Raw genomic sequence first — 12058 nt, 5'->3', positions numbered from 1 at the left:
TTTTTTTTTTTTTTTTACGAAAATCACCTATACACATACATATTTCCTGTGTGTGACAAAGTATACATGACATAAAATTTACCATTTTAACCATTAACTGTACACTTCTGTGGCATTAAGTGTACTCGCGCTGATGTGCAGCCATCACCTGTATTATCGTAGGTATTTATATGAACTCTTATTATTGTTATTTAAGGCTTTCTATGTCTAATGATGACATTATGGGTGTTTTTTCCCTCCTCTAGAAATATTCATGTATTTTCCTAATCTTCTAGTAATAAATGTATAATACTTTCACAATCAAATCTTTATGACCATTTAGCAATGTGGAAAACACAGCAGTAAATGAAGAAAAAGCAAGCTATTAACAATGAATATCCAATATAATTTCAACTTTGTCTAAAAAAGAAAAATAAAGCTGATTTCTAGAAACTTCTGGATGCTTTTCAGTTTCATCACTTTAAAGTGACTTCATATTGGTTTTCCAAACATAACCATGATTTAAGTTTGGTTTTGTTTCCAACAAGAGGGCTGGGGGCCGGCTCTGGGTCACTGACCTTCTCCAGCTGGTATCCGCAGGCGGCGAGAGGTATACCGTGCCATAAGGGCAGCTGTCCGCTTGACTGTGAGTTAAGAGGATAGCACTGTCAGCTCAGGCCCCACCTGAGCCTCAGAAACCTGGTGGCCAGGCTGCTGGGAGCCAGCAAACAGCTGTGGCTGCAGGATGGTGGGGTCCTCCCCTACCTGGCTGAGAGTGGCCCAGGGGGACGGCTCCATCCACCTAACACTCAGCACACTCACCCCGTGCAAGTACACGTGTGGGCTGTACCCCTCCCAAGAGGGGTCTCAGTCATGAAACCAGGATTCATGGGGGCAGTGGCGAGTCTAGTTCAGCTGACCCAGGTCTTGACTCTTAATTCTGGGCTGATGGGGCAGGTCTTAGGACCTGCAGGCTCCATCTGGGGCCCAGCTGGTCAGACTCCTCTAGCCATGGAAATCAGAACCAGGAAAGAACAGCCTTCTCTATTGTAGAAAGCAAGGGGGTAGGGGTGGCTCTCTCAGAGCAGTGCTCAGACTCTTGGTGGGGAGGTTGACTGGCTAAGCACCATAAAGTAGCCGAGTCGAGGGGACTCCTGATGATTTCTCTGCTTGGCTGAGGTGTGGACTCGAGTTTTGTGTCTTCAGATTAAGTCTCCCTTGGATCTGTTTGGGTGTGGCTGGGACCCCCTTAGCCCTACTGCCTTAATTGGGCTGTGGTCCACATGGCCCCCAGAGGGGCCCACCAACATGACCTTGATGTGTGAGCACCCTGATGACAGCTTTCCGGGACTCCACTGCCCAGCTAGGCATCCGAGAACAATGTGACGAAGCATCACCTTGCTCAACTCATCTCAGGCAGCATACTCCAGTGGACCGCTCTGCATCTTTGCTCCCTGTGCCCCATATCCCCCACCCAGCCTAAGGCTCTTCAGCTTGCCTCGCTGCCTCCTCTGGGAAGTGTGCTGGGTCAGACCTGATCCATCCCGAGCTGGCAGTTCCATCAGCAAGATAAACTCGGGGTCCTGCAGTCACTAACAGGGCCCCAGACTCCCACCCAAGTCCTCTGGAAAAGGATATCTGCCGTCCATGTTTGTCCACCGACAGGGGCCGGCGGTGTGGGGAGCCAAGCCGGCCACGCTCCCGGTACACTCTGTCCACCAGCCCATGGTGCCGGGTGGTCCGGCTAGTGTCCAGGCCTGAGGACTGGAAGGGTGTCTGGGTGTGGGGAGGGGGCCAGCAAGGAGAGAGGAAATGATGGGAACAAAACAAGAGAGAAACCCCAAAAAAACAGTTATCAGCTATGGATATGACCCCAAGGCCTCCCACTCCCAAGACACCCTTGGCCACCACCCCACAGCCCAAATGGGCTTTCTCCTTCAGCCAGCCCCCTGGCCTCTGAGTACTGCAGTGGTGAGGGCGAGCTGGGGACCCCAGGTGCCGGGGCAGCAGGCGTGCAGTGTGGCTGGCATGCACGGGCCAGGCAGGACGGCACAAGCTCAGGGCTGGTGCCGGCCAGGGTGCCAGGGGTGCAGACGGCCCGAGCGCCCCGCAGCCTCACCAGGTACAGACAGGCCTCCGTGTTTTTTCTCTCGGGCTTGGCTGGCCTCCTCTCCCCACCTACGTCATTTCTGGAGGGGCTGCCAAGAGACAGCCCAGGCCTTCCAACCAAGGACGTCGAGGGGCTCACTCAGCCAAGTGCTGGCTTCCCAGAGGCTCCTTGTTGAGCCCAGGGCTGGTCTCAACTGAGACGTGGCCCCCCAGCACCCTCCCCCACCACATCCTGGCACTACGGAGAGCCAAGTGTAGGACAGGGCTTCCTTCCAGCACCTGAGGCTGGCACAAGGGCCCTGGCCAGGCCTTGCTCCCTCTTCCAGCTCCATGCTGCTGAGGCCCCCAGGAGCCTACTCTCTGCCATCCCTCCTTGCGCCATGGGGCTCCTCACCATCTGATTAGGGTGAGACTGGTAGCCTTAGTCAGCTCTGAATGCAGCCTGTCCCCTCAACCAGCCATCTGGTCCTTGGGCCCTTCTGTCTTCTCTGGGCAGCCAGGCAAAAAATGATTTTCTTCCTGAAGGTTGCCACAGCTAGTATCCTGCTGTTCCCCACCCATCCAAATACCTCAGCTGGTGTTCAGGGCTGACTACTCTCCCAGTGTCTGAGACTCCTGACTTTCTCCAACTCAGCAAGGACCCTGTTGGCTTGGGGCTGGGAGATGGCCATGACTGAGAAAGGGAGGGAATCTCACCACCAGACAGGGACATCAGAGGGCAGGGGCCACTAACCTCCTCCCAGAGATGCCTGGATGGTAGAGGGGAAACCGAGGTGGCTGAAGCAGAGTCAGAGACAGAGAGAAGCTTGGCCTGGCCACAGCCCAGCTCGCCAGGCCACATCTAGGATCTGCGCACACGTATGTGCGTGTCACAGGAACAACCATGCAGCATTTGTGCGCATGCTCAGATCCCCAGGCGGGGTCTCTCCACGCAACCAGACGCACTTCCCCAGACAGGGGAGAGCAGATCAGATGTTTCCATTTGGTGAAAGGGATACCTCCCACCAGGCCATGGGGGTAGCCACACTGAGGACACCAATGGCCTCAGCCCAGGAGCTCATTTACCAGAGAGACAGGAGCCGCTGCCAAGGCCTCCCCCAGAAATCCGCTGGGCTGGAAATGCAAAGAACCAAAATTCTGTGATGCTCCGGCCTCACCTGATCTTCTGGGACCCCAATAGGCCCCTGCACCCTCGGTCCCAGGGGCTTTATGCTAGTCCTGGTAGGGCAAGCTCAGGGTGCCCAGAGAGACACTCTCCTCAGAGGAGGAGGGGATGGGAAGACAAAGGAAGGGGAGAGCTAGGGAGAAAGGGGAGAAGCCCAACTTAAAAGTGCCCTGACAAAGAGGTTAGCTTTTGGTCATTATAATGGCCTCAAACATTTGCTCCAATGAGAAAGCTCCAAGGAGGGTCATGCCCACTGGCCCAAAGCTGAGCTGAGTGTAGACTCTGAGGCAGCCTGTGGGACCCCAGCTAGTTGTCTGCTACATCCCAGCAGTGGGAAAGTAGGAGCTGGTGGGGGTTGGGGTGACTTGAGTGGGTGGGTGACGGGTGAGCTCCCTGAGAGACGGCCCCCAGGCCTATCAGCATGTAGACAGATAGGGCTGTTTCTGGGGCCCTGTCCCAGCAATGGAAGTGTGGCTGTCTGTGGACCTATCTCTACAGTGCTGACAAAGTGCTACGGGTGGCCCAGCTCTCAGCCCTGTCTCCCTGGTCCATCTTGCCCCTTCTTCCACTTGCAGACCAAGGTCAGTCATGGCCCCAGGGGAAGAGGCCGGCTCTGCGCCCAGGCGGTGGGCCTTATCTCTCGTTATTTATGATAAGGATGTACACAGGGGCCCTGCGGCCTGCGGGAGCCGTGCTGTGTGGGTCTCTGCCAAGAAACGTTTGCAGACAAGTGGGGTCAGGCCAAGGGGCCTCCTTCTGAGAACCGCTGGGCTTGCGGATTAGTAAGGCTGACGGAGCCAAACCCCAGAGGCCCCAAGCGGTTCCCACTGCCGCACAGCCGGCCAACAGGTGTAGCGGCTGCCGAAACGCTCGCAGCCAGACTGAGGCCTCACTGCAGGGTCTGCTGACAGGGGACTGGCCGAGGGGGATCTGGGTGAGGCCTGGCCAGGCCTTCCCAGGAGCAAGAAAGGAGTAGGCGGGGGCTGGGAGGAAGGGCTGCGGCAATTATCTGCTGACCCCAGCTGTCCGCAGCAGCCATCACACACGCACACGCGCTTGCCCAGAGTGGAAGCGCCCCAGGTTAAAGGCCAGGGAAAGCTCCCTGAGGGAGGCCATGGGGGAAGAGGGCGAGAGGGGGCTCACCTGGAAGGGCAGATCCACAGTGCCACTCCCTATCTGGTTCACGTTGGGCAGGGACCCACCATAATACTGGCCGCGGCTTGGGCCCAGCTGTAAATATTGCGACTTCTGGAGCTGAAGCTGTAAGAGAGAAACTGGCAGCTGCAGCAGGGGTTGAGGGATCCTCTTCAGCACACCCCACAGAACGTCACCCCAAAGACACAGAAAGAACCCAAGTGGTGGGTCGGTGGCACCAGTCACAAAGGTAGTGGGACTCTCAAAAGAGCCAGGTGTCTCTCTATCCAAACCAGCAGAATCAGAAACCAAAGTTGTCTTGGTTGGCTGTCCCTAAGACTCCATGAACTTGGGGGAGCCTTCCTTACTGGCTGACACAGCAGGTTTGCGGCAGGTTTGTGAATGAGAGCCTGGAACCTAGGAGGAGGCCCCTCACCCACCCGGGGGAGCCATTTCTCATCGCAGCCAAAGGCTGTGTTCCCGGGCGCAGGCCAGAGGCTGCAAATTGACGCCCCAACACAAGAGAAATCTTTTTTCCAATGGCCTGAATTGTTGGGGCCAGCTCAGAAACATAGTGCTGGCTTTCAAAGTGCAGGATGTGGATCTCTCAGGCAGCACACACAGGATGAGCATGTCTGCCAGACCCCGCCTGAGTTCAAGGGTCCTGCCCAAGGCCTCAGGCTCCTTCTGCCTGTCCCTCCCCTTCACCTCACTGGGGCTAGGCCCAGCGGATGGCCCTCATCTAGGCTGGCTGCATCTCTGCCCAGTCCTCTGCCTGTCACTCAAATAAGGACTCGTCCTGCTGGTCCAGGCCTCAGAACCAGGAGCCTAGCTGGCCATGGGACATGCCTGGGACTTGGCCTGGGCCCTGCCTCTTCTCTCTCAAGCAGCCAATTCCACTTTGTGGGAACAGTGGCATATGTCCTGATCTGGGTGGCACCGCCCAAAGCCCATCACACCACTGTGGAAGGCAGGCATCATGAACAAGGGGCAGTGGCTGGGCACATGGGGAGGGGTGGTGTCTGCTCCCCAGGCTGGGGCGGTTGCTAGGGTCGACTCTGTGTACACAACAAGGCTGCTCAGTTCCCTCACAAACAGCTCCTGGCAGCCTCCGCACAGGCTGGCCGCCGACACCGCCCACTCCCCCATATCGCCTGGCTTCCTGGGGGGCTCGGACACAGGCGGGGAAGTGAGGCCCTGGAATTGGCTGCCTGCCCAGCAGAGCACCTCACCCAGGTAAACAGCTGTTTCCTGTGAGCTATGTGGAGCGGGGAGGGAGGCTGACCTTGCTGTTCCTTCCCAGGTGGTTTTCAGCGTCTTTGGGGCTCAGCCCAGGATCTGTCTCCGACATGAACACCCCACTGTGTCCCTCCCCACAGTCATGAGGGACAAAACAGGCCAGAGCCCCCAGCCCTGCCTGGGCACAGCTTTCCTCAGACCCGAGACCAACCCTGTGCCCTTTTTGTGTCTGAGCTGCGTGGCAGAAGGCTGCATTGCTGCCCCCTCTCAAGAACAGTATGGTCCCAGAGGACCATAGCCTCCTTCTGTCTGTTTCCCCCTCCAGCTTCCTCACCCCACCCATGGGCCCCTCATTTCTAGGCAGAACCCCCACCCCGACACATCCTGTTCCTGAGCCCCACGTGCACAAACTCCTTCTCCCCTGTCTCCACCAGACTCCTACTCCCCTGAAGAGCCCTGTGTAAATGGTGGCTTCTCTGGCCTCCCTTGGCCCCACATTGCTGACAGGACCCTTCAGGGGTGGGGTCACCCAGCACAGTACACATCCCCAGCTCCTGTCAGTGCTCACACCCCTGCTTGCCATATCCCCGCCACCTGACAGCATCTACAAGGCTGAGTGGAGTGGGGACCACAAGGCTGGGGAACAGGAGCCAGTGGTCCTGGGAAGACGTGGTATGATGAATGCGGCCAATTCTCAGGGCAGCCTCCAGTCCTCAGGGACCCTGCTACACAGGATGCGGTGACACCCCTACCTGCCAATCCCTCCCAGGCCTGGCTCTCTAGACAAGCCAGCCTTGGTCAGGCCTGTCAGCAATTGCCATGGCAACTGGCCGACCTTCTAAGGAGATTAAGGGGAGCAGATGTGCTAAAGGCTGAGCTCTGTTCTGCACAGGCAGGTCAGGCTAATGGCCAGGGAGAAGCTCAGTGATCCAAGTGGGCCTCAGTTTCCCCCTCACTATGAAGGCTGCTGAGTCTGACTCTCTGCTCTCTGATCACTGGGCTCTACCAGCTGAACGGGTTGCTGCCTTGAGGACTCTGCACTGGTGCTGCCTCCTCCAGGAGACTCTTCCCACTAGGCCAGCCCAGTACTGTGCACCTCTCCCCATCAGGGTCACCTCGTCCACAGCTCACTGTCCAAAACCACTTGAGATCTGTCTGTCTGTCTCCTCCCACCAGATTATTGGCCCCAGAAGGACCACATGCACATGGGTACTGAGTAACAACAGGCAACATTTAAGAACAGAAAGAACAGCTGGACAGACTCAGGATCCCAGGCAGGGTGGCACCCATATGGGATCCCTGCCCCAACCTTAGGGAAACTGAGGCCCAAGGAACAAATACCTGTTGAAGTGCAGAGGCACCATGTGCCCCAGCCTGAGGCCCAACCTGAGAACCACCCACAAGAGGGAGGTGGAGAACACAGGCTTCCCTTTGCCAGCTCCATCCAGCACATTTCTAGGACTGAGGACACGGCGGGGGCGGGGAGGGGGGCAGGGATTCGCTGGATTCTCCAAGTGTTCCAACAGCTGTGGGGGCACATCCCGGGAGGCCCCAAGAGCCCCTGAAAGGATCTAAGTCTTGTGGAGCCCTCAGTGGGTTTTCCAAGGCCACTGTTTTCTGATGGGCGTGTGCATCCAGTTTGTTTTGCTGAGTCCCTCCAGGTTCCTTTCCAGGCTTAGTCCCAGGTGGCCCTCCCAGTCTCAGCTCAAGCAACAGGTGGTGAGTTCAAGGAGGGCAGACGGCTCCTCCTAGGTTCCATTCCCCAACTGGGCCCCTGTGCACTGCTTCGTTGAAGTGACATGTGCACGCCTGAGAACATTTAAGGCCACAAAGCATAGCACTGAACACCCCAGGCAGAGTCATTCCAGGTAGAGAAGGGCCAAGGGCCACCAGCTCTAACTTGGGACTCCCAATCCCACATCTTCTGGCTTTGACTGATAGCAATGACCATTCATGCCACATGTCCATGGGCCGTGCTGTCTCTCCTCATTCCTCTACTGCCCACTCTGGAAAGGACTGGAAACCCAGTCTTCGGGGGAGAGGGCTATGCCTGCGGGTACCCAGCCAGGAAGACTGGAGACGGCTTTTCTCTTTTTAAATTTTTTTTTATCAAAACAAAATTCACATAACATGAAACGAACCATTTTAACACGTACAGTTCAGTAGCATCTAGCACATTTACAACGTTGTGCAAACATCATCTCTATCTAGTTCCAGAACATTCTATCACCCCAAAGGGAGACCTCCTCCCCACCCCCACCAAGTCCCTGACAATCACTAATCTACTTTCTGTCTCTATGGATTTGCCTGTTCTGGACATTTCATGTAGATGGAATCGCACACAATGTGGCCTTTTGTGTCTGGCTTCTTTCACTCAGTATGATGTTTCCCAGATTTGCCCACATTGTAGAATGACAGTGCTTCACTCCTTTTCACAGCTGAATAATGTTCTACTGTGTGGATGGACTATATTGTGTTTATCCTTCATCTACTAATGGACATGTGGGCTTTTCCCACCTTTTTGGCAATTGTGAACAGTGCTCCTGTGGACATGAGTGCACAAGTATCTGTTTGAGTCCCTGTTTTCAAACTTGTTGGTACATCCCTGGGAGTGGAATGGCTAGGTCATATGATAATTGTATTTAATTTCTGAGGAATGGTCATACTGTTTTCCACAGTGGCTGCACCATTTTACATTCCCACAGCAATACACAAGGGTTCCAATTTCTCTGTATCCTTGCCCATACTTGTTGGTTTCTGTTGTTTTGATAGTAGCCATCCTGATGCACCCGGTGTGACATATCTCATTGCAGGTTTGATTTATATTTCCCTGGTGACTAGTGATGTTGGGCACCTTTTAATATCTTGTTGGCCATTTTTGTGTCATCTTTGGAGAAATCTCTCTCAAGTCCTTTGCCCATTTTTAAACTGAGTTGTCTTTTCCTTGTTGAGTCATAAGAGTTCTTTTTATATTCTGGATATTAATTCTTTATCGGCTATATGGTTTGCAAATATTTTCTTCCATTCTGTGGATTTTTTTCACTTTTTTGATAATCTTTTGATGCACAAAAGTTTTTAATGTTGATAGAGTCCAATTAACCTATTTTTTTCTTGTGCTTTCAGTGCGATATCTAAAAATCCATCACCTAATCCAAAGCCAGAAAGTGTTACACCTATGTTTCCCTGTAGAAGTTTTATAGATTTAGCACCTACATTTAGGTCTTTGGTCGATTTTGAGTTAATTCCTGTTAACATTGTTGCTGCCCTGGTCCCCCACCTCATGGCTGGCCACCACACTGACTGAGGGCTCTACGGTGAGAAGAACCTGGCTGACCCCTGGAAACATGCTTGGGGCACTGGAGTTTATCACTACATGTCTGCTGAGCAAGGAAGGGAACAATGAATGAATGAGGGAATGAATGAAAGCGTCACAGGCGTGTGGCCGAGTGTGGATTCCAGGCTGAGTCACCCGGCCCCCCAGCTGACTGAGACACTCCCCAGCTGCCTCCTCACTAGTTCCCAAAGTGTAAATACAGAACCAGATACACAAACACCAAGCGCGCCTCGGAATGCCTTTAATCAGGCTCTGTGGTCGCTGCCAAGTTCCCAGCCCCGGCTGAATCAGAGGGTCCGCTGGGAGCTCGTTTGTTTCCCTGTTGGTGTGGTTGTTGAGTACAGACCTTCCGGCTGAGATGTGTGAAGGGTCCCTCGGGTCTAAGCATAGCACAGCTGGCTCACGGGGGCCTCTCTCCTGCAGAATGAGACCCTGGCCCCGCCAGCCAGCTGGGTACCCACCCTGACTGGGGCCTCGAAGCAGCCCTAAGGGGGGGAGGCTCAGCTTCACCTCTGCTTTAAAAGTAGAGAAACTGAGGTATTGAGAGAAGACAGGTTTGCCCTGAGGTCACCCCAGCAACAGGAGGGGCCTCAGTTACAATCTTTTCCTGGCAAACCTAACTTCCCACTGGCAGCCCATGAGGCCCTGCCTCCTGCCTCTGGGCATTTGCACCCACCCCACCCTTTTCAGAAATCTTCCATGGAGCTCCTTTTCATCACTTGATTTCAGCTCATACATTACCTCCTCAGAAAGACCTCCCAGACCCCCACTTTCAAAATAACCCTCTGTCTTAGCTCAGGCTGCCATAACAAAGTACCATAGACTCGGTGGCTTACACAACAGACATGTCTTTCTCACAGTTCTGGAGGGTAGGAGTCTGAGACCAGTGTGCTAGTGGGGTGGGGTCCTGGTGAAGGCCCTCTTTCTGCGTCGCAGAAGGCCGCCTTCTTGCCGTGTCCTCCACTGGCCTTTCTCCAAGTGTGTGTGGAACGGACTCTCTTCCTTTTCTCATAAGGGCACCTGTGCTACTGGATCAGGACCCTACTCATATAACCTTATTTCAATTTCACCTGAATCATCTTCTCTCAGGCCCCATCACTATATACAGTCACAATGGGGGTGAGAGCTTCCACATGTGAATTTGGGGGACACAGTTCGGTACATGGCACCTTTCTCTGGGATATGTTGCCTGCCTGTGTCTGTCCAGTGGGCCACTGGGCCTCGGCAACTTGGGGACCCTGCTTGCTGGGCCTCTGTGGGCGCCTTTGGGACCAATGCCAACCTCAGGAAGTGACTATCCATAGCTGGTTTCTGGAATTGAGAAGTTTGGAGTTGCCCCACAGCCAGCCAAGACCAGGGACCTCCGGACTCTCCTGGCAGGAGTCCTCAGAGTACATAGTGGCCTAAGGGGAGGGGCCTTCTCTGGGCCTGGGACTAGAGAACCCAAGAGTCAGTGAGGTGGGGGTGACAAGCAGTATGTGTTCCTCTAGGGCTGCTGAGACACAATGAGCAGAAAATCATGGGCAGTATTACCAGAACCAATTCCCCAAAAGTAAAGTGACGTGCCTGCTCATTAGGGTCATGGGCTTGGGGATGGGTGGGAGCACCTGGAGAGCATTACAGGCACTGCAAGGCTGTAGGAGATACAACACCCAAGTGAATCAGCTTAGCCTCCATGCTGAACTAACCAATGCCCCCCAAAATTCATGCTCACCCAGAACCTCAGAATGTTACCTTGTTTGAAAATGGAGTTTTTGCAGATGTAACTAGTTAAGCCTCTCAATATGAGATCATCTGGATTTAGGGAAGTCCCTAAACCCAATGACTAGTGTCCTTATAAGAGGAGGACAGAGACAGATGGGGATGGAGGCAGAGATCAGGGTAGTGCAGTCACAAGAAACCCCAAAGGTTGCCAGCAGCCCTCAAAAGCCAGGAGCAAGGCCTGGGACTGACTTGACATCAGGGCCCTGGAAGGATCTAACCCTGCCCACACCCTGATCTCGGACTTTTAGTCTCTAAAACTATGAGGGAATAAAATTCTGTTGTTTTAAGCCAGAGACTGGATAGCTGGGAAGAGACGATGACAGGGATCCTCAAGATGATACTCTAGGGTGAAGAATGAGCGAGTAAGTGTCCAGGCAGAAGTGGAGGCCTGGGAAGGAGGGAATAGGATGAGGCCAGGCCAGCTCTGATAGGCAGTCACTGTACAGCAGCAAAGAGGGCAACGCTGGAGCACAAACCAATACAGTATGGGGGCAGTGAATGCCTGGTCCAGAAACCCAGGGGCTGGTGACACAACAGTGCACTCAGAACACGGAGAGCCACCGAAGGGCCTGTCCCCAAGACATATCTCCCTGGAAGGTCCCGGGGTTACCTCCCTGACCCAACACCAATCCCACCCCAAGGTCCTGGGTACACTGGGTTGAGCAACAGGGATTTGGGGCCTCATAGGCCCCGGAGCTCAGCAAGGCTGCACACTTCCCTCTGGCCTGCATCTGGGCACTGCGTCCACAGGGCTGGGGTGGGATGCTGTGAGCAGCATGACTTCTCCCCACCCCCATGTCCGTGTGCTGACCTTGGGGCCACTACATATCACTGTCAGGACTGCAGGGAGCTATGCAACAGGCTGAAAGGGTGCAGTGTTCGCTCACCCATCATTGCCCTGTACAAGCCCTGGTAGGTCTGGGAGAGATGTGAGGGGCGCTAAGTGGGAATTGGGGAGCTATACTTTTCAGGGTCCACAAGCAGCCTCAAGGCAAAGCCCAAAGATATCATCAGGGCCAACTGGAGGCACAGGGCACTTTTCATCGCCATTTGGTGGAGGCTGCAGATGGCCCTGGACTGATAGGTGGCTTTTTACTTTTTGGCTATCTACTACCCCTGGTTACATGTCATGGTGGTCCACAGGAGAGAAGGCTGGCCACCCGACACGGCACAGGGTTACCAGCACATGAGCACCACCCCTACCTCATCTGTCTCAGTGCCAGGTTCCCACACATGGTTGAGCATGCTTACTACTTGGCCAGCGACCCTCGAAGCAGGTGGCCAATGCCAGCACGCAGCACGGCCCCATCCAAACGGCCAAGGGCACCTGGTTT

The 12058-nt window shown here is 54.5% G+C and overlaps 1 protein-coding gene across 10 annotated transcripts in view; it reads right to left on the bottom strand.

The window, feature by feature from the left end:
* CRTC1 (CREB regulated transcription coactivator 1) overlaps positions 1-12058 on the bottom strand; it is a 58146-nt gene that overhangs the window by 24622 nt on the left and 21466 nt on the right. For 7 of the 10 annotated variants that reach the window (XM_016132403.2, XM_016132406.2, XM_016132407.2 and 4 more), the window contains exons 2-5: positions 4397-4513; positions 3154-3201; positions 1618-1755; positions 558-619 (exon numbers count right to left, since the gene is read on the bottom strand). In XM_016132403.2, the coding sequence (XP_015987889.1) occupies positions 558-619; positions 1618-1755; positions 3154-3201; positions 4397-4513 (365 nt within the window). The remainder of the gene's footprint in view (positions 1-557; positions 620-1617; positions 1756-3153; positions 3202-4396; positions 4514-12058) is intronic. The other 3 variants (XM_016132404.2, XM_036234373.1, XM_036234372.1) reach the window with 1 other exon arrangement.

This window comes from Rousettus aegyptiacus, unplaced genomic scaffold (genome assembly GCF_014176215.1).
Source record: "Rousettus aegyptiacus isolate mRouAeg1 unplaced genomic scaffold, mRouAeg1.p scaffold_m13_p_16, whole genome shotgun sequence".
Lineage (NCBI taxonomy): Eukaryota > Metazoa > Chordata > Mammalia > Chiroptera > Pteropodidae > Rousettus > Rousettus aegyptiacus.
This window is presented reverse-complemented; position numbering and strand designations above follow the sequence as displayed.